At 35.3% G+C, this 24,331-nt stretch overlaps 1 protein-coding gene across 1 annotated transcript in view; it reads right to left on the reverse strand.

Moving 5' to 3' along the window:
• Positions 1–24,331, reverse strand: part of LOC145685106 (cell adhesion molecule 3-like) — a 383,448-nt gene that overhangs the window by 266,770 nt on the left and 92,347 nt on the right. Inside the window, exon 3 of the mRNA XM_081757451.1 lies at positions 17,039–17,172. Within this exon, the coding sequence (XP_081613577.1) occupies positions 17,039–17,172 (134 nt within the window). The remainder of the gene's footprint in view (positions 1–17,038; positions 17,173–24,331) is intronic.

A 24,331-nucleotide genomic window follows, 5' to 3' on the forward strand; every position in this document is an offset into this window, starting at 1 on the left:
TATCTACGTATAAAGAAGAGTTCTTTAGTGGATGAGAGAGACAACGACAGCGGCAGAGGTAGAAGGCGCTATGGAATAAGGAAGGCTTCCAACTGATTTAATATCATCCGCCTCGAAGCTTGACACTTTCTGAGCAATCTCCCCGAGAAATCTTCGTTCTTCTGACAGCTTAGAGCATCCTCCGAGGGAACACGGGAAGGCAAAATGAAGATGAAGAAGCCACAGGAGTCAAGGGGCCAACGAAAGTTGAAAAGGGGTTGGCGCCTAAAAAATCTAGGAGAAAGTAGCAAGGTTATACATCGTCTAGCACTAGTTCTTTGTCTTCCTCGCTTTTTGAATAATAACGTGTCGCTTCCAATTGGTCTTCAGGGACTTCGATTTTTCCTTGAATCGAGGTGACGCATCTACCTTTGCCTCAGGCCTCATGTTAGTGTCGCACAGATTCAGTTCACTAATTTTGAAATCGATAATATTAGCGTTATTGTGTCTAGTTCTATTTTCATATCAATAGATCTACTTAATACGTATATAGTAGTAGTGGGTTAGATTTTTAAGTATAAGTAATTTATAACGAAATTTGTTTGTAAAAAAATTGGTTCATTAAACGGTGTCATCGGTTTCTCTTACCCCTGGAAATGTTTATCTCTGTTGGTTTCTGGTTGGTGTGGGGGACATGCTACTATATATTGTGAGAAATTTGTACGAAGGTATAATTCAAAGTAGGTAGTAATTAGGTGGATATGTAGGAAAAGTTGTTTGGATATATGTATATACATTATGACGGCTTAGTTGATGACAGAGCTGCCCATAGATTTCATGAGACCTCACACGATAAGGGGAAAAAAAATCGAAAATATTTAGGAGGAAAATTCATAGATTCTGGCTACAAGCGGCTTTCCTAGAGCTGCTCATGCCACGACGGAACTAGAACCTGTGTTATAGTGCAAATGTTTTGTACTGTGTAGCGTCAGTTACAACCAGGTAATCTTCATTAAAGTACATAACGTGATTTTCTGTATCCTGAACGTGCCCAAGAAAGTCACGTAATTTACATCTATTTGCGGCTGTATAGATTCGTCCTGGCTAAGCAACAAATCTGTACGCATCTTGATACAGAAAATCTTGTGTGTGACACAGAATCCTACTAAGTTTCACCTGTCCGAATTTTCCAGACTAAAAATCAGTTTTTTCCTCTTAGTGCAGATATGATTTTTTTTCTTTGACTGACAAAGTCGCAAAAACGCTAGATATTGTGACTTATTGTTGAAGTTGTCGATATTGATAATCAGTCATCTCAATCGATGATCGATATTTGCTGTAAAATTGATGTCGATAGTTATAGATTACTTGTAAAATATCTTTGATTTTTCGATTTATTTACCATTATTTTAAATTTAAAAATTTAAACAACTTCTTTGGGAAATTGTCGCTGGAAAACGACCGTGTGCACCACAGGCCCTTGCTGTACCTTGAAAAATTCACAATTGAATGAAAAAAATATATGTTATTTTAAGTTTTAATTTTTTGACGGATTTACAAAGGCCTGGGTCCCTTACTAGGGTTTTTCCTCCCCCTTATAGGCGATCCTGATTAATAATAGAAATACTGATAATTTCAGAGGACTTCCCCTAGGGCATATCAATACACAGAGGGGTTAAAATAGTGCTGCGAAAGTACTAGTAACCCGATTGAGCACGATTGGAAATTTGCCGCGGTTGAGGAGAATTTCTTCCTCGGGTCAACCCCTGAAATTATCGGTGGGTAGAAGTACGAAGTATCCAACTACCAGAATTATAATATGCACACCGTTGTTGATAAATGTTAAGATCTACAGTGCAACAGTATTCATTTAAAATTGAAATTCATCTTTCAGTTTAACATTCCATGATTATGCTTTCTAGCTACGGATGAGTAAGAAAAATGAATGATGATGGAACAATCGATGGAATGAGAATGTGGGTGGAAACGAGAATGCTCAAGAAAACCCACGGACACGGTATTGTCCACCACAAACTTACTTGGCCAGGGATCGAATCAAGAACCCTGCATACCAGACATAAGCGTCCTACCACTGAGCTATACCGTATCCCTTTAATTTAAAACTAGAAACCACTTATCTTTCAATAACAAAACTAAATCTCAAATTTTTATAACTCATCAGAAGGGGGTTCACTTGGGTGAAAACATTTTGCGTAAATACAAATATGATGTTAGTACATTCTCGGAAAATTTGTAACAACAACCTTGTGATTTTGAACGAGCTATGTTGTAGAGAAAATATCATGAGTTAGTTTCTTTCGCGATGAACTTCATGCTTCTTAGTCATAGAGTTGGTAAGCCCATTATAAGCATGTGGGGAAGAAAATGCATAGAGTTAGCTTTATTAATATTTACTATATTAAATTATGTATTAGAATAACCTCCAATATTAACTTATTCGGTATAGATTCAAGGGTTTTATCTTTCTTTTTTTATATCGAGACAAGTTCATAACCATTACAGTCAAGGAAGTATCGACCGCTAGAAACCTCGTAAGAGTCGACAATTTCCAATTCAATTCAATAACTATTGCTTCAATATTTCTGTTCTGGGAGTTTTTTTTCGAGGAAAGTTGCAAGACTGAAAAAAAAAATCATATTTCTTCTGTGAATGGACGTCCTGTAATACAACGGAATTTCCTACACAAAACAGAATGAAAAAAATTTATTGGAGTTTCAACCATAACAGAACAACTGTGTTCATAGTTTTTGAAAGCAGAAACGAAATAAAATAGTTATTTATTTTACCACGTATTTCTGATGGTATAAAACAGGTCCAGCTTATTTAATTTATAGTTATGTATAAACTGTAAGTTTTGGTTGTATCCTGTTTGTGCCACTTATGTTTCTATTTGGGAATTGGAACTAGAAAAAAAGGATAATATGAATGTAAATCACACATTTTTTTACAATCGTAATGCTAGCCAAGTGACCTGAAAGAGATTGTTGTGAATATTGATATTAGCTGCATTAATTCCCATCAACAAATGGGATTATTCTAGAATAGCTTCAAAATAAAGTACAAATATGCAGCAAAACAGCATATCTGCAGCGCGTTACGTGTCTAGTTATACTGTGCTTGTGAGAAAACGCAGTGGGGAAAATTAACACCAAAAATAATGTGCGTGTTCAGGCGAAACTTTTGGTAAGTGCATCATACTTTATGTTTCAGAGGTTCCATACTTAATAATATATTTCAGATTAAAAATATCAATTTTACTCATTAGATAATCTTTTGCGAATGCTGACTACATACACAAGGGAAGTTTTACGGTTTTAACCCTTGTTGAACAAAATATTATGGAAAAATAAATATCTACTATATACCTATATATATGTATGTATGTGTGTATGTGTGTATGTATGTATGTATGTATGTATCTATCTTGCTCGTGTCCTGAAAGGAAATGAGATTGAATGTTTAACCACCTTCTTGAAATTTTGCGTACTCTACTAATTGGCTGTATCTCAATTCAAAACATCTTGGAAAAGTAAGAATTTTGACATACCGAAAGTATTGCATAATATGCTAAAATTCCAGCGAGATATTTCGAGATATGGGTGTCAAGCATTACATCAGTGTTAATGCATACCCATTCATATTTTGCTATTTTAGTGGCTTTTCAGGAATTAAATTGTGGCATCCTGCATCCCATATAATATCAGTAAGAACTCTAAACTATTCTGAAGCGTACGATACTAGGTTTCTGGAAACAGATAATCCAAAATTATCATTTTCTTTAAAAAAGAATGGAGTCTTTTCAATATTATATTGCAGGTAAACAGGATGAACTGAAAGTTCTATTACCTTCTACATATGTGTGATATAAGAATTCATCTTGCTCGTGTTTCTTTGCAGATAGTGATCTAACTGGTATATTTTTTATAAGCACGTCTCATTCTTGAAATGAAATGAAATCTTTAAGCTTTACGTTCCTCAGTTATGCCGGCTAGGCTAAAGGAGACAGTGATTATGAGAAATAAATGAAATGGTGGAATGAAGAAAGTGGGAAGAAATGGGAGAACCCCGAGAAAACCCACGCACACGGTTAGTCCACCATAAGGTTCACTTGGCGGGAGCTGAGTTCGAACACGGGACCCCACGAACTAGAGGTTAATGCTGGAATTTTACACGGTAGCTGGAAGCGAATAATTCTGTTATAAAAATGATGACGTACACAGACACTCTGGAATAAAATATTTATAGCCTTCTCAGATAACATTCTGTTACTGTACTCTGTTCATTTCAGTTCCATCAACACCCATATTCTTAATATATGTTCATAAATGGTTAATGTTCATACTCTATATGGAATATGCTATTCGAAGTCCCAGTATGGCATATACGTAGATGTTTAAACATACGAAGATGATATACTATGTAGTGAAATGTAAAAATATATAAATAAAACTTGAATGACAATGTTTTATATTTGTAAACTAGTTTTGGAACTAAGACCTTGATATGCACACGTGGTAATTATATTTCAACAAACTTTGCCAAATAATGCCAGTTTTCGTGACCGTCGAAAACAAAGTCTCTAATATACTTGGAACTAGGGTAATTACAGTAGTTGTAGATGCCCAGCTGCTGCATAATTAAACACCTGCTAGACCGGACTTAACTAGCTAAGTTGCTGTTGGTACACATTTTTCAGCAATGTTTATGTGCAGAAGGAGAAAAACTTCCTACAGTTTCTTACACGCTTTTGTACTTTTCTTCTTCTTTGTCTTGTTTTATCTTATTTGTCTAGGAACTATCATGCATGATAATACATAAAAAGAGGAAAAAAAACTACTTGTGGCTCTCTATAGCTGGATCTTATTAATAACTGTAAACTAACTGTCGTACCTTGTTAGCTTTCGAACAACATAGCATTAATTTCCATCCATATACATTTACTTCACATTGTGAAGTTAACGTCAAGAAGTTACTACATTAAATATATCGATTTGGAATATTGAAATAAAATGTGCATAGTTTGCTAAGTCGCTATGCATCAAAAATGTTACTTGATTATATATATATATATATATATATATATATATATATATATATATATATATATATATATATATATATATATATATATATAAAGATTTATAGTGGAAACCATAAAATAGATACGCCTCAAGCTACTCAATGTGGAGCCACACAGTTTCTTTTCAAAGAAGACGTTGAATCCTTAAGATATTTATCGTTCCATGAGTATGTATGTATGAAGTTTTGTTATAGTGATTTCCTCCTTGACAATTATCTAACGTTGAACTGGACGAAGAAAATGTCCTATGGACTGCTTTCTCTTTTCGAACTGCTTACATAGGTTGAAAATCATACGCCGCTCCAGACAAACTTCACCATGTGTCACTCGTTGATAACAAATTTAAGAAAGATGACAACTTCGTTTAGAAAGAGCTGAAGCTTCACTTAATTTAGAGACCTGATAGTGTAGGCACATCCACTAACTAACTAACTCTATGGACTATGGAACCCGGAGGTTCAATGCCACGTTCACAAAAGCTCTCCACTGACTTCTATCCTTAGCTAACTGCATCCAGTTTCTACTTTGTATTCCAATCTCTGCGAGATCGATCTTAATATTGTCCTTCCATCTACGCCTAGGTCTTCCTAATGGTCGTTTTCCGATTGGTCTTCCAGTCAAGACTTTGAAAGCGTTTCTACTTTATTCCATTCTAACTACATGACCTGCCCACCTAAGCCTTCTAGACTTGACGACCCTAACAATGTTGGGTAAACCGTATAAGTTATATAGTTCCTCGTTATGAAGTTTCCGCCATTCCCCATTCCCGCCCCTTTCGGTTCCGAATATTCGTCTCAGGATCTTGTTCTCAAATACTTTCAGTCTATGTTCTTCCCTCAGAGTAAGTGACCATGTTTCGCAACCATACAGAACGACAGGCATGATTATAGTTTTGTATATTTTAAGCTTCAAATTCCTCGGCAGGCACATCCACACTGAAAGAAAATCTTTAAAATTAAATCTTTCAGTTTAACGTCCCACAATTATGCTCTTTAGGCCAAGGGAGACGATGATTAAGGCAAGGGAATTATGATGGAAGAATTGGTGGAATAAAAATTTGGGAGGAAACGGGAGTACCCCGAGAAAACCCACGTGCACTATGTTGTCCACTACCCGCTGAGAGAATAATATCATATACGTATAGTTACACTGAGAAAAAATGTAGGTGGCGTACTTAAAAAGATAGGATACATGCGTAATTCATGTAGTTTTTAGACGACGTACAGCAGACATATAACTGAAAATGCATGTTTTATAATACTTTACGTATAAGTGTTCCATCTATATGTGCTTTCCGTATGAAATAATATAGACGATCAGGATCTCACATACAAATTGACATATGTAACATATAGCTGAGGAATGTAACATAGGACATAGCATGTGACATACGGAAAACTGTTAGATGTCAGACATCCTGCAACGGCATGATGTAACATCATAGGGCAGTGTGTATGTAGCATGTAGGTAACGTATGCTCCATACTGATTTCTGTAGTAAGCATGATGATTTCGTGTATTTGTACAATATACCGCTGTCCGGAGAACGGATTTTTCTCAGTGTAAAACCTTCTAAATTACATTTTTGCCTGGGCGATTCATTTGAAATAGCCAATTTAACGTTTTGAAATCATAGTGATTTAGAGAAGGATGGTAAAACTTGTAGATGTCTCAATATTAACGACCTCGTGAGTATTCGGAATTTTGATGGGTTCATTCAGCAAGTTTATTGGATATTCCGTTCAATTAGCGACCTTAACAGACACCGATAAATCATGCTGCCAATTAATAATAATAGAGAAGTAAATTGTTTAAAGATTTGAACAGTACTGAAACATTCACAGAAAAATTGTTTGAACAATATTGGAAGACTGAGGGGTAAATTGATTACAAGATTTGAACAATACTGGAAGACTTGGGGCATGGGTGCCCGAAGGTGAGGGCAGGGTGGAGTCCGGGCTCCCCTGGCTCACGAAAATGTATACTTAATATAGCAAACCACGTATATTAAATACCAGAAGTACAAGACATAATATAGCAACCATGGAGATGGCGCCCCTCTAGAAAATTCTTTTTGAGCGCCCCTGCTTGAGAGTAAATTACTTAAAATGTTTAAACTGATAAACTCTGGAGAAAAAAAAATACTTAAAAGTCTTGTACAGTATTGGAAAACTAGGAGGATATTGCTTGAAAGTTTTCAACAGCATTAGAAGACTCAGCAGTACATTGATTAAAATGTTTCTACAGTATTGAAAGACACGAAAGTTAAGCTGCCTAAAACGTTTGAACTGTATTGATAGGTTTGGAACAATATTGATTAAACATTTTTAACAGTATCGAAACAATAAGGAAAAAATTGCTTGAAAGTTTGGAAGAGTATTGTATCATTTACGAGAAAGTTGATTAAAAGGTTTGACAGTAAACGGGGACTCAGAAGAAGATTGACTAATAAATTTGAATGAAATAGAAGACCCAAGATATAATTACTTTCAATGTTTGAATAAAAAATGAAGAAACATGAAAAATTTCTTTCTTCTAGGTTGGAATTGTAAAATTGTTCAAACAGTGAGGGAGAAGAGAAAGTAAAAGTTAAACGTTGATTACTACATATTCACTGACTTTGTTTGCGTCACTGTAATCATAGATATAAAACAAATTGCGTAGTATTAATTAGATTTTTGTTAAAAATAATACGAGGCACATCCAGAAACTAACTTTTTTACGCGTCCCATAGCTAGGAAACCATATGTTGCGCGAAGCGACTGCATGTACCTGAGAGAATAAGATCCTAGCATGGCGCGTGCGCTAGCGAAACTTCCCTAGTGCTCTCAGTAGGGTCGTGGTAGTGATTGAAGATGGACGTTCCTATTCCACCTCCCGCCGCGTGTGAAGTGCGAGCAGAGATAAAGTTTTTTGAATGCACAGGGCATAGCGCCGATTAAAATCCATAATCAGAACAAGCGGCGTGGGATGTTTAGTGCAGGTGTTGTCCTACCGCACTATAATACTCAGCCACACACAGCTCGCCAGACAACAGATTCCCTGCAGCAGTTCGTCTGGGACATTTTATATCATCCAAAGTATAGCCCGGACCTCGCTCCGAGCGATTATACCTCAAGAAATTCCTATCATATCAGAATCAGCATTTTCAGAATGACGGAAAGGCGGAGAAGGTTGTCAAACAGTGGTTCTAATCTCAGGTGGCCGAGTTCTGTGACACAGGTATAGACAAGTCGGTCCCACGGTATGGCAAATGTCTGAATTCCGGTGGTGAATATGTTGAAAAAATAGCTAAATACATTCTGTATCTGGTACAATAAATGTTTCTATTCAATTGTGTTTTGTTTCTGTTCAAGGCCTTTGGGAGAGTTACTTTTTGGATGCGCCTCGCATATAGAATCATTTCACATTTGTTACAGTTTAAATTTGGAGTACATCTTCGAACTTTATTATTAGAGACCGGATGTTTACGCACTAAAAACCTGTAAAATAGGCAGGCAAATAGGCACTCAAAATTTAAAAAATAGGCAGTAAAATGTAACTCGAAATAATGAAGATAAATACTCAATACCATTAAAAAATAGATTCAGGTCATAGATAATGTTCAAAGAATATAGAAACATACTTGTTTGTTAATATCTTCTTTTTTGTACACATAAAAACGAAGCTTGTTATGCATTCCATACATACGGGGTGAACCTAAAACATCTGCACATACTTCGGGAGGTGATTCGTAATATCAAAAGAAGACCTATTGCATGATGCATATCAAAAGAAGACAAAAAGTCCTGTTGCATGTTGTGGAATTCCGTGTCGTGTACGAGTGACAGGAGTGCCATCTTGGAATTGAAAATCGAATCCTGACAATTGGAACGAGACATAAAATTGTGCACATACTTCGGGAGGCGTTTCCTGATATTCAAGAGAACTTTTTGTCTTCTTTACATGTCACGAATCATCTGTCGAAGTATGTGCACGATTTTCGATTCCAAGTTGGCACCTCTGTCACTCGTACACGACGACGAATCCGACAACATGCAACAGGACTTTTTATCTTCTTTTCATGTCACGAATCACCTCCCAACGTATGTGCACATCTATCTGTTCCGTCCCAACTGTCAAGATTCGATTTTCGATTCCAAGTTGGCACCACTGTCACTCGTACACGACGCAGAATTTGACAAAATACAAGAGGACTTTTTGTCTTCTTTTGATATCATTAATCACCTTCCAAAGTATGTGCACATCTTTGAAGTTCACCCTGTATGTACAGTACATTGTAACGTAGCACTTGCTTGTACTTACAAACATTTATTATACGTATATACGTGTATATTATTTATGTTGTATAAATTATATATTTTCCCAATGAAGGCTTATTTTAAAGAAAATGCGTAGAATAGGCAACATTAGGCACTAAAGCAATTATTTTGGCAGCAAAGGTCGAAATAGGCAAAATAGGCAAAATAAAATTGGCTTAAATCGAAACTATAACCCCCACATAAACTTTAAAATGTTATTTTTAATCATATCTTTAATATTAAAGAATAGGCATTTTGCCTAACATCCGGTCTCTATTTAGTATGCAAAAAAAAAAAAAAAAAAAAAAAATCAATAGAGAGCCACATTGAAGCACCCTTTGGTGAGAATAACTTTTATTTCGATTCCAGACTATGTAATGGACAATATCATGATCATGATATTTCCTTTTCGGGGGACATTAAATGAAACATGTCATTTTATATCAATTCGATAAATACCAAGCAAGTATTTACGAACAACATAATAAGTAAAAAAAAAAAAAAGATTTATTCTAATTTCTATGTTTTAATTCGCAATAAAGATAAGTACTGTACTAATTAAGCTACTTTTTGTGTGTTAATCACTTTATTAAGTTATCGCCCATCTACATTCCTCGATGTTTAATTGCATGACACGAAAAGCTTGTTATGCACTGACATTAATTAATCGACTAACCGAGCCAATGATTAATAACTCAGTCCCAATACCTCTCTCGAATTAAAGGACCCATTGACAAAACATTTTGAGTGTTCTCCAGCGATGTTACATAATCTCAGTTTAACATTTCCATTCAGCTGCCTTTCAAGCTGACAATTTTTTAGAGCAGTTTTGTTATGCGTATATAGGTACGGATTAAATATTTGTAATGTTTGATTAAAGAATATAAAAGTAATGGTTCAAATTTGTTGTTTTCTAAGGGATAATGCAAGATTTATTATGTATGTCAGTTACTGACAGAGCCATAATTAACTTTATAAACTTTTGTTATCTTTAATTCCTTGTAAAATGTAATTATCGAATATTTTGATGAAATAAAACTTAATTCATTTCATGCTTCCTATGTTTTTGTTGCTTCTTTGCGGCCAAACGGTTAAGGTATATGTTTTCTATGCCTGCGGCTCGGATTCAATTTCTGGTGACAGTGTCTGCCTAAAATGCGAATTAGCACTGGTTTTGAATTACATTTTAACCAGTACGGCATCTCTCATATAGCCTAGGTGCTGCAAAGAGAGGCTAATTCTTCTCAATTAGCCTTTTCTATAGCGTTGAACAGCTGGTGAATGAATACATGTCATAAAACGGATGCAATTGATAACGGTACTTAATTTCGACCCTAGAATATACACAGAATATACGAGGCACGTCCAGAAAGTAAGTTCCGTTTGGTAATAAAATTAAATTGTGTACAGATACAGAAAAATTATTTATTGCACAAAATTCTACAACTCTTAAACTACTTTTCCACATAACTGCCGAAATTTTGCAGGCATTTGTCATAGCGTGGCACAAGGTTTTGTATACCTTCTTCATAGAAGTTTGCCGCCTGTGTCTTCAACCAGTTGGAAACAGTTTCTTTCAGCTCGTCGTCATTGTTGAAGTGTTGACCGCCAAGGAAAGACATGAGATGTAACAACAGATGAAAGTCGCTAGGAGCGAGGTCAGGCATTCAGCGCATTCAGAAAACGAATCACCGCTCTGATTTCACAAGCGGCGGGATTTTCAATCAACACCGACATTGTAAACAAGCACAACAAAGCGTACGTGACTGACAACGATCTCCAAATGGCGCACGTTTCTTCTCCTTGATACACAGCGTCTACCGCGCATGTGCGGAACTGCGATCGCAGCGCTGCAGCGGAGATAAATTGAAACGGAACTTACTTTCTGGACGTGCTATGTAATAATGGGGACGTTGACGTATACATTTACGTGGTAGTCATTTAGCAAATTTTGCTTTCACCGTGTTAACTATCGCCTTAAAACAGCTTTGGAAGAAAAGTGAAAAAAATCCAGAATTTTTTTCTTATATATGTGCTACTTGGCGGATGTTGAGGGAAGTCATAGGGCTATTGATAAAAATTTATGTTGAACTTTAATTGTTAAATACAAGTATTAGGATATTAGGAAAGTGTTCTTCCTTTGTGATACAAGTTCAATATTTACCGATATGACTTTCTTGTTCAAAATATCCTAGTAAATCATCTCTCTTTATGTAGGTTGTCTGAAAAAGATTAGTAATGTAGCACTGTTCTTTACGGAAAGAAAATAAGTGTACATGTTTTGAATCGTGTAGTCGACGTAGTTTGTTGATTCAAAAATGTTGCTAAGTTGTGCTGCAATAAAGAAGAGTTGTTGGAGTTTAGACTACTTAACTATTTATTATTTTATATTATTTATTTTTTTAGTACAACAACTTTCTAATAGTACAAATTCTATTGGTTTCAGATTGGTCACGGTTATAAATTGTCCTGTTCTCGTAAAACAGACCAGTGCTACATTTTTCTACGTTGAACTCGGTTCAACCAACATACAATTAAGCTCAATTTGTACATTCTTCCATCTTCTCTCAGACTGATCACAGTTGTATTTGTCCTGTTCTCGTAAAACAGATCAGTGCTATATATTTTTCTACGTTAAATTCTTCAACCGAAATACAATTAAGCTCAATTTCTATTTTCTCCATATTCTCTTTTTTACATGGTTTCAGAATAGTAACAATTGTAAAATTTTGTACCTGTCCTCTTGTATTCTTTACTATTAAAGGTAATATAAAGTTACTTCAGTGAGCTGCAACTTTCTAAAATATCCAAAGCGCAAAAGGAATACCAATTGTGTTTAAATGTCTTCTGGCACAAGAACATAGGTTAAACATACACACGATAGCCGATATGGAAAGCTATTAGTGACGACTGAAGAAATTTTTTTTCAAAATCCTTTTCACAAAGAAGAAAAGTATGGCAAGTGAGATAATATGTTTATTGAAATTTTCTACTAGTTTTTGTGAGCAGATTTATTTGAATGTAGCAAGTGAAAAAATATAGCTGCGACGTTTTACATAATTTTTGAAACTATTCTTCAGAAAATACTTTTGTAGAGCAAAAATAAGAAGGCAAGAAGACAATGTAGAATATTCACATGTGTTTCATTTAATTTGATCTGTAGGTAAGACTACAAAGTATTCCCTAGAGATTTGAGAGGCCAGATGTATAAACAAGATTGTACCAACTTAGACAATAATGTTAAGACGACATATTGATAACACATTTTTTAATCCATGACCACAGTTATTAATCACTGAGAATATAAATACAGAATTAACCAGTTGAGAATGCTTCAAAATGTTCACCATAATCTTTGGTATTATTGATCAACACCAATATGATCCCTCTATGACTTACAGTTCCCGAGATATGGCTCCTTAAATCTCTGGAAATCGGTCATTTTTGGCCAATATCCCGGGAACGGTAAGAGTGACGCGAAAAATTTAATAACTTTCTCAGAAAGGTTTTGATTCTCTATCGAATGCAGGATTCAAAATTTTAAAAAAAATCGCAAATTACAGACAGACGGATAGACAGACACACACACACACACACACACAGACATAGATAATTCACTAACGAACTTTTTAAGTTCAGTGAAAATGATTATTTTATACCACTGTATTTAGTTAGAAACAAAAAATGGCATCAAAAAATACCATCAAGGCAAATAACAGGAAATAATATCACATTTTTAATCTATTGAGAACAACAGTTCCCAATATAAATTTTGTTACGTTAAAATTCGTGTTTATTGATAGTACAGACATTAGAGTTGCTGGTTGGGAGCTCATATTTCGTCCATAAAACGTACACTACAATATTATATTGTGTTGTAGGACATCAATTGTGTGTTCAAATCATACTTTACGGAGCGCTTACGTAGAGTTCACATTGTATTTACTAAAGATTCGCTTGTAGTCGATGTCGTTTCTGTGAAAAAAGCAATGGAAATGGTGTTGCGTCTGCGAAACATACATGAGACAATATTACTACGAAAGATTTACTGCAGCCAATATTTTATTTAGAAAATATTCATTGAACTGGACTATTTCTGGAAAGTAAGTTCGAGTCAATATCATGCATACAACATATTCGTTGAAGGTGTTTCGTAAGTATTAATATTAGATACTCGAAAATTTCGAAGCAAATAAGTCTGCCGGCTCAACTTAGAGCAAATACAAGATTTGTAAATTCAACCGAAAATTTCAAAATCAAACGGATAATTGCTCTTAGTTCACAATAAATAATTGTAGAAAGTGCTAATAGTGGATGTATATATGACGGTACAGCATATCTCAACTTAGCTGAATTAATATTTAATAGAACCAACTTTACAACATAACAAACTTTGTGTCAAGAAATACTTTTCCTCTTGCCTAGATCAAAACTGATATCTTTCTAAGAATATTCTTTTCCAGTACTAACTGCAAATAACACTAGTTAACAAATTTAAACTTTTTGTTTGTTACATGAGAAAAATCACCTGATCTTAAAGGAACTTTTTGCGCTGAATTCGAATATGCACTCGGTTTCTCTCCATCACGTACAGTTTTCCCGTAACAGAGGGATTTTCGGGAAATTCCCTCAAAATTTCCCTTTTTCAGATATTTTATTACCCTAGCTCCTGTCCCCTTACATATAGTAACATAGAAATTATACCTAAGTATACCTTGATTTATATTTAATAAACCCTAAAAGTTTCGTAAAAATCGCTTTGTTCTTTCTAGAGAAATAAATATATTTGTATGTATACTGACTGTGTGCACTGTTTATTGCACCTGAGAATAATGCTTTCAGATCTCCTGAGTTGGGGTAAAAACGATTTGCTTTATTACTACAAACAGACATAAAAATGAATATTTACAATAGTCAACAACACACTTGTATTGCTCTCTGTAAATTAGAAACGTGTATAAAAATAGAATGTACTTCCAACGTATATTTTTTTTAAACGTACAGTATATGTATATCTTAATATATATATATATACAATTCTCCAAGTTTTTTCGTTTTGTTCATGAAATGGTTATCAATATTTGTTATCAAATGTAACAGAATGCAAAAGAAAGAAAGAATGGAATACATACTCATTGTTGACAACAATGAACTAATGCAGTCTGAATTTTCCACTACGGTATCGTTTCCCCCCTCCCCCCGCGCATTTCTTTCTTTCTTGTGTTCTTGACACCTGGTGAGGGAGTTTTGTACATTTTTATATTGACGTGTGGTTTAACACTACTTCACTTTCAAAGTTGTCTTTGCTGCTAAGAGTGCTTTCATGTTTGATCTTAACGGCATTATACCCAACTAAGACCAGAAGTTTAGTTTGTGATCAGTACAATGGCGTCAAGAGGACGGCGTTCGTGTGTTAACTCACCAAATAGTTTTTGTTATGTGTGTGGCCAGTTTGTAGTTAAAGGACAGTGTAGATCCATTACGCCATCGGTGAAACTAGCATATTATATATATTTCGGATGTCGTGTGGGAGATCAGGACAAAACTTGGGCACCCAACATAATTTGTGCGTCGTGCTACGTCACTTTACTTGCATGGGCCAAAGGGAAACGGAGGTTCATGAAATTTGCTGTACCAATGGTGTGGAGAGAACCCACCAACCATCTGGATGATTGTTATTTTTGTCTCACAGTAGTTAAGGGACATTCTAAAAAAAGCAAATACACAATAAGTTATCCCAACGTTAAATCCGCAATTAGACCTATTCCGCACGGGGATGAACTTCCACTTCCCGAGCCCCCTACCAACTGGGAAGAGATATGGCCAAAAGACTCTGATGATGATCATGACCTTGATGAACCATCGACATCAACATGTACATCCAAGGATCCAACGTTCATCCCTGACTGTGTTCGCGAGCCACATTTCATCCGGCAATGTGAACTTAATGACCTAGTCCGTGATTTGCACCTGACAAAACAAGAGGCGGAACTTCTGGGATCAAGGCTCCAGCAGTGGAACTTATTGGATGCAGAAACGAACATATCAGTGTACAGGAAAAGGCATGTTCAATTTTCAAGCTATTTCTCAATGCAAGATAATGTGTGCGTATGTACGGATATAAATGGGTTGATTGCGGAGCTAGGAATTCCTTACGTTCCAGAAGAATGGAGGTTATTTATCGACGCGTCAAAGGTCAGCCTTAAAGCTGTCCTTTTATATAATGGAAATAAAAAACCTTCTATACCACTTGCGCACTCAGTGAAGATTAAGGAATCCTATGACACCATGTCAACTTTGCTAAATCTTATAAATTACAAGGACCATTGTTGGCAAATATGTTGTGATCTCAAGGTAGTTGGTATTTTATTAGGACTGCAGTGCGGTTACACGAAGTACCAATGTTTTTTTATGTTTATGGGATAGCCGAGCTGATGACAAACATTATGAAGTGAAGGAATGGGAACCTAGAGTGAATTACGTACCTGGAGAATGCAACGTCAAATACGCTCCTTTGGTAGATCCTAATAAGATATTACTACCGCCACTTCATATCAAGTTAGGACTTATGAAAAACTGTCAAAGCCATGGACACATCTGGTGAAGGTTTCAAGTATTTGCGAGATAAGTTCCCTAACCTGAGTGATGCTAAGATTTCAGCGGGAGTGTTTATTGGTCCCCAAATTAGGAAATTAATGCTTGATGATAGCTTTGACAGCAAGTTAAACAGTGCTGAGCTAGCTGCCTGGACAGCATTTAAGTGTGTTGTGCGCAACTTTCTGGGCAATAACAAAGCTGAGAGTTACACAGAAATCGTACAGGACATGATACAGAAATACAAAGAGTTGGGTTGTAGGATGTCTTTAAAAATCCACTTTTTGCACTCCCACCTCAGCTTCTTTCCTGCTAACCTAGGTGCTCTCAGCGACGAACAGGGGGAAAGATTCCACCAAGATATAATGGCAATGGAGAAAAGGTACCAGGGACGATGGGATCCTTCAATGATGGGGGACTATTGTTGGGGTCTTGTTAGAGAATGCAACATTTCTTACAAAAGAAGGAAGTAGTGTACGTTTTTGTAACCCAATGGAAGTTTCATATATTGTGATAGTTTTGATTGTCTTTTCATGACCTTTTGGTACATTTGTATAATTGTTTATTGTAAATTGTCACACTTGTAAATTATATTGTATTATATTTTATATATGTGTTTGTGGTAATAAAGCAAAACGTTTTACCTCAACTTAAGAGATCTGAAAGCATTACTATAAGGTGCAATAAACAGTACACACAGTATACATACAAACATATTTATTTCTCTAGAAAGAATAAAGCGATTATTACGAAACTTGGAGGGTTTGTTAAATATGAATCAAAGTATACTTAGGTATAATTTCTATGTTAGTATATGCAAGGGGACAAGATCTTGGGGTGTAAAATAAACGAAAAGGGAAATTTTTGAGGGATTTTCCCGAAAATCCCTCTGTTACGGGAAAATCGTACGTGATGGAGAAAAACCGAGTGCATATTCGAATTCAGCGCAAAAAGTTCCTTTAAGAACAGGTATTTCCTTTTATGTAACAAAACCTTTGTTAACTAGTGTAATCCATAGGATGCAAGTCAGTTGTATACAATTGGAAATAAATAAGAGTACTCACCAGCTCTCCATTGACTAACCACGTAACGTCAGCCGCTGGCCTTGCAGGACCTGACGTACAATTAATTTCTAACCATTCACCAACTGTGTACGAAGTTTTCTGCCCGCTTATTCTCGGGTCCTCAATTTGAGTTTCTATAAAGAAGAAAATTTACATATTGTATTAAGTATTAGAAAGTGCCCAAAAGGTAATATTGGCCTGAAATGAACCAACAATAGTTTCTAATTAGTTAAAATGATGAGATGATATTTATATGCAGTTCTTTTAGTTAGTGTACACCAATAAATAATGCACTGCAAACCAAGACAAAATAAGAACCATACTTGGGGATGATTTTTCAATGTTCCTTATCCCCTCCTGAAGTATGACTCACGAAGAGTACACACGTCATACATTTACTGAAACTTTGCCCTGAGTTGTGTACCCTGTTTGCTGTTTCGTGTAAACGGTCAATTAGGACCGGAGCTACGAACATTTGAAAGTGACTCTATGAAATCTGTATTGAAATGTTTTATAGGTAGAGTGAAACGGTCCAAGCGTGTCTTTTCCCCTTCCGTATTATAAAATTCCTAAATACAATGTCTAATTTACAAAGAATAATTAATAGTGTCTTTTTCTCTTAATTGATCAGATGAAGAAGATTGGTGTTTTGCAGGGTGCTCCTTCCGCTCATGGCAGCACCCAGAACACTTGTAAGGTTATAGATGAGATTTGTGGATAACATCCTCAGCTCATAGCAGCCACGCGAGGTTTTAGTTGTAGTTAGGATACCCAGTCCAGTGCGACATAGGGCTTAGGAAAATGTACTCCTAGTCCAGTGCGACCTCGGAGCAGGTAATGGTTAGTCGATTAGTGGTCAGACTGATACCAGGTTCCTCCGTGGTCCCTCTTTTATTTGTCCTCTTCGGGTGGCTCGTCCTCCTTCGGATCCTTTTGTCCGTCCGTGGTCCGTCTCCTTTCGGTTTCCTTCGTGTCTTCCTCTTTAGTGTATCGTCTGCTTTTCTAAATAATGGCACGTGTCGTTATACATGTGCTTGGTTGTAATGTGGGGATCCTTACAGCAAATTTTTCTGAAAATCGGTCTGATACAACGGCATTAGCTTGCAAAATGGACTTTGGTTACCAAAAGGTTAAAGAAATCATTTTACAGTTAAAAGTCAATATCGATTCAGATATATTATTATGATGACCAGTATGACGATTCAGATATATTATGACCTTTAACTGATGTACAGTATATAGATTAATTTCTGATAATAATATTCATGAACTGATCAAAAGGAATGAAAAATAATACATTTTCAATACTGGTATCTTATATTAAAAAGTCTTTATCCATGTCACAATAACGCATCTCAGTAACATCCTGTAAAGCGTATATTAGGTCATACTTTAATGAGTGTACATGAAAAACATCAATGTAAAATCAAATTACGCTTACGGAAATAACACTATATGAGACTAAGGCGACAAATTAGCGACAAGAGAAAAAATCTTAAAATGCATTATATAGATGTGTCACACGAATAGAAATGCGTCACCGATTTGGAGTTTCGATTAAATATATTATTCTCTAGACTAGTGGTTCCCAACCTGTGTGTCTGGTCATACTGATGTGTCGTGCGCATATTTTCGAAATACACTCAGCCCTAGCCAGAAGGCATTAGGTTTGGCAACATCGCACGGAAACAAATGAATGCTGAATTGCATTCTAACCCGTTCCTACTACTACTATTATTATTATTATTATTATTATTATTATTATTATTATTATTATTATTATTATTACTTTTCTATGGATCTGTATAAGTACAAGGGCAAACTTATTTTAATGAAAGAAGTTTAATGAAAATTTTTAAAAATAATCGTTAAATCACTTTTTGAATATTATTTTAACGAAAGAAGTATTATAAAACATTTTAAAAATAATAAGAAAAACTTCCCCAACGCAGGATTTGAACCCACGCCAACAACGATTTTCTTACGAGCATGTTGCGCTAGCTCACTCAGCTACGAGGGCCGACAACACCTGGCGTTTACTTTGTGCTATATGTAGGTCATGACTCGTGCTCGCGATATAGACGTCATTCATTTTTCCTACATTGTTGCCAAGCGTAACCCCATTCACAATGCCTTATGGCTAGAGTTCAGTGTATTTCGAAAATACGCGTGTCGTGCAGTCCCCTAGCATGTGTCGCTAAATTTTTAGAATTTTAATAATTAAGAAGCATTTAACAAGTAGTTAAAATTAATCTTGAGACAGCCCAACGCCAGTCAATGTTTTCATGTGCAGCAACAATGCTCGGTATTACATAGCCACCATCTGATAGAAACTTATATGCTTACATCAAACAAGTGTCACGATGTCTTGAGCATTCAGAAAATATGCTATCCATCAAAAAGGTTGGGGTTCAATTTCATTCATGTTAAATACATAAACACAGATTCATTTCTCACCAACTTAGTTTTGCTGTACAACCCATATTGTAGAACAGAGGTAAACATATACATTAGATATTGCCATATTGCCCTGTGATATTACCACTATGCGTGTCACTACGTACGTAGAATTTGAAGGAATTCTTACTGTTAGTCGTCACTCAACATTGTTGTTATGAAGCCTTCTGCGATGTCAGGAACTAAGAACTTAAGTTCAACTTTATGTCCAGTGAATCTGATTTGTTAGTACTTGGTTACTACGTAGTTATTTTTAATTTTTTAGAGTCTTACTATAGATTTATTTTGAAAATTAAAAAGCAAAATATAGAAAATCAATTCTAAATTACAGTTATAAAATATATTTTTTCTTTGACGATTTTCTTTCAATAATATCACTAGTATTTCTATAAAAAAACAACTATTCTTTTCTCCAGATCAATATCACATATGTTCATTGTCAATTATTGTTTCGACCTAAACAGTAATTCTATATTCTTTGAACATGTAGAAATTATACCAGGTAGTACACGAAACCTAGCCATTTCGAGCATAGAGAGACTGATTGGTTGAGACGTAGGTTTTTTGAGACTGTGCTAATAAAATGTATTCTTTAATACTGGTAACATTGACGTTTACATTAAAGAAGTGCCATAAAGAAGTCCCATTACCAATTGTTGGGATACTTTTATGACGATTGAGCAACGCAATACTTTCTCAGGAAGAGAGAAAAAGAAACATCTTTGGAAATCGTAAATATTTTTATATGATCTGGTGTTTCCATCTATTCCTGCCTAAATAATGAAATAATGTTTGAATTTTACATATTTTTATACTCTCGATAGTTAGCTTGAAACAATCATACAGTGTCAAAGGATTCCCGTTAACAGCACTTTCTCTAAAGAAAGAAAAAGCTACATGGTGTGTTCAGGGCAGTTTAAGACAACTTTATTGGGACCACCCCCCAGAAATTATCACTGAGTAAACATGTCTCAACCATTTCCTTCATTGTGCAAAGTTATTAATTATGTAACTTACTAATAAACATATTAGTTTCGTAAGAAAAAAGTGCTGATAAGAGAAGCATAAGTTTTGTAAATATTGCATACAGATAGCAAACTCATGTCCTCTCATTTTTACATAGTGACTTTGGATTTATTATTTTTATTTATTGAAATGAAATTAGCCCAAATATTTTTTGCAACCAGCTAATTACATACTACTTTTAACATTAAGAAACGTTTCATAACTTGTTTCCCAAATTTAATATTTGTATGCTTACAAATAAATCCACGATCGTTAATGGTAAATATTTTAAAAGATAATCCGAATATAAACACAGGTATAATTTTTAAGTTAAAGATTAATATTTTATTGACTACTTATACATTCATTCACAAGCTATATAGGTTTATTTTTTCTTTCAGGAAAACGGTGCGCAAATACGAAAGGGAGTAGGTCAGAGGAATAACTCAGCCGGACGTCATACTACGGACTGGAAAAAAAGCAAAGAATGCAAAAGATCTATCCGAGGCATTGCCAAAGTTATCTGAGGTACTACTTTAACCCCTGGCATGATAGTGTCCACAACTGACTGAACAAGAGCATGTTGGTAACAATCTACAATCTTCCTTCAGTATTAGCTATTGATAACCAGAATGATGTTCTCTGATGTAGTGCATAAGAAGAAAGCCTTTGGGGACTACTTAAAGAAAACATAAGATATTTATGTTTTGCTAACTCTATTTATTTATTTATTTATGACTTTTTTTACGTGGCGAAGTTAAGGCTCTGCAGCCTTCTCCGAGCACTTAACCACGTGCATACAGTTTTTTTTAAAGAAAGCACCAATACATAGAAAATATTAACAATTACAAAAGAAAAGTATTGAACCACATAAAAAAGAATATACTACTTAAGTAAAAAATAGTTAAAACTTCAAAAACAAAAATTGAAAATAATATACAATAGAGGAAACAAAATAACATGGAGAAACCTAGAAGTATGAATATATAATCAGTACAAATTAACATAGGTTACCTATTGGTTGTGTATTCATATGTGGGTTATTAATAATCTGGTAAAACGAAGATGCTTCATGTGCTACCAGTATCCTTATCTTTACTTAAGAGAAGAGAATTTACAGATGGTTTAAATTTGGCAACTGTGGAAACGTTGTGTATTAATTGAGGTAAACTGTTCCAGAGGCGTGTAGTACTTACTGTGAAGGATTTTGAGTATGAATCAGAATTGTGACTGGGTATGGAAAGCAAGAAATTATCTTGTGATCTTGTGCTTCTAGTACGAAAGTCTGATAAATATAAAAATCTACGGGCTAGGTACGATGGTTCTGACGTAGTAAGTATCTTGTATAATAGGGTAAATGGCAGTATGTACGTTTGGATGCCAGCATGATAAAGTTTTGAATAAAAAAATGATACAGACATGAAGTGAGAACTTGCAGGCTGGAGCAGACTGATCTTCTGACTTTATTAAACGGTACAAGAATAATTTTTATTAGATCACCAGAATCTACTAGTCTGGCTTGGGCTACCAGTTTTAATAGAAATAATGTTTACAAAGTCTTTAATAATCTGAGGAATGTGTTGACCCACCTAAAGCTACGGCCTGGATACACTTTAGACATGAACGAGACAGAACCAGACCGAGTTGTTGTTTGTAAAAGTAAGGAAAATAATTTGTTACACTACTCCTACTACTTGACTTCGGTTCGCGTGGTCCCGGGTTCGATTCCCGGTGGGGGTATAGTTGAACGACTAAAGTGCTTCGGATTCCACTATAATCAGTAGGTCCACGTCTCCTTTAGCCTAGCAGGCATACGCGTGAGACGTTAAACTAAATCAAACCAAACTACTGCTACTGGTAAGAAATATTCTCCGTCTCTCGAGTAATTAGAAGGCACTTTCTGTTGCCAATGATCCCCTTTGGAGTATAGGAGATTCAAGCTTATCTCGATGGATAAAAATCATATATTTAATGGTATATTTTGTAAAGGAAGTAAAGTGTAGTAACACTATGAACTTATATTGCACTTCTAGTGAAAGATTGTTATTGGACAACCTCAATCACACCTCTCAATAGAAGCTTTGGATTACTGTAAAAATAACGAAGTAATTGCATTATCATTTCCACCACATTGTGTTCCATAGGATGTAAGTTCTGAACATATCTGTGTTTGGACCTCTTAAGAGGTTAACATACTGCTAATGCATAGATTGTGAGCAATCCTGGTAGAACAATGACAATCTATGATACCCTTAAATTACTGGAAGTCGCTTCTTCCTAGCTGCAACAGGATCACATCCGAGGTGACATACCCGTGAACAAGTTGATAGCTAAACAAAAGAAGGGAGACAAAAATCCAAAACAATCTTTATGGTATTGTCGGAAAGGAAAATACAGGGTTATTATAAATGATGGATCTACTTTTAAAAATTCGTAGTAATTAAAGTACAAATCCAAAATGAACAATATTTATACCAATGGAAAGAGGAAGGTTGAAAGTTTCGGTGGGCAATGATGGTTCCCGAAGCGGCTGGTAGAGTTCGCGCGGCAATAGGCCGCCATTCGTTTCCCTTTCAGTTGTGAGTGAGATGGCTCCCGTGGAGCACAAGGTTTTCTGCGTTCTTGAGTTCCCCAGAAGTGACTCAAATTGTAGTGCAGCGGGCATTTCGTACAAAATTCGGTATTGAACCCCCAACTAGAAAAAGCACTAAGCGTTTGTTTACGCAATTTCAACAGACCGGAAGTGTACTCAGTAACAGTAGATACACTTGCTCGTGTGTGGGACGAGTTCAGCTACCGCATAGATGTTTGCCGTGCAGCAGATGGTGGACATATTGAACATTTATAATGTATTGCAGGAAACTTTGAAACTTCCACTTTCCATTGGTATAAAGATTGTTCATTTTGGATTTGTACTTTAATAAATACACATCTTTAAAAATGTGTCCATCATTTATAATAACCCTGTATAAGAGAAAATACCAGGAAGAATACTCAACTGGTGATAAAGTTTTGTGTCTGATTTGCTCTGATGACTTTGCTAACAGTAAGCCAAAAGAGAAATGGGACTAGTGTTCCAGCTGCAATGGTTGGGCTCATGTCATCTACACTAATGATTGGGAGTTCCATATATGTCAGAATTGTGACTGCCTGGATGATAAGTCAGACTAAAACAATTTGAAAAACTTATATAAATTTTAAAGAATGGTAGGATAATGTTTTAAGTATTGGAGAATATCTTAGTATAATATGTTTCTGAGGAGTTGGAGTAAATACTTAATGAACTAAAACATAAAAGGTGTAAAGTTCATTTTCCCATTTGAAAAATAATCAATCTAATCAATCTCAACCTGCTCCACCTACTGGTTGACTACTTACTAATTACTGATTAGAAACTAATTTCTAGTTTCTGACTAATTACTAATTAATACAAAGTACTGTATGAAGTATCTCTACCGGTCTCACCAATATACACATTCATTGCTACATAAATGGACATAGTTACTTACGTATATACACAGTTACAATATATAAAGTAAATAGCGCCATGTTTGGCCATTGACACATTAGTGTAAAATACAGTCACTTCATTCACTTATGTTGTGTGCTCAAGTAAATTGTAACGTTGTATTTTCATTTAACATTGAGCGCATAAAGAGTATACAGCTCAAAGAGCTCATCCGATTAAAAACATCCTTCATTTTAAATTGAAAACACCATATTTGGAGACGGTTTCCTCTCTTACATTTTGTTGTAACTCTGATAATAACAGAGTTACACTATGCCAGGGGACTTTTGAGACACCCTGACATATAAATTACAGAATAATAT

This window comes from Thermobia domestica, chromosome 5 (assembly GCF_964235325.1).
Source record: "Thermobia domestica chromosome 5, izTheDome1.hap1.1, whole genome shotgun sequence".
NCBI classification, from domain to species: Eukaryota; Metazoa; Arthropoda; class Insecta; order Zygentoma; family Lepismatidae; genus Thermobia; species Thermobia domestica.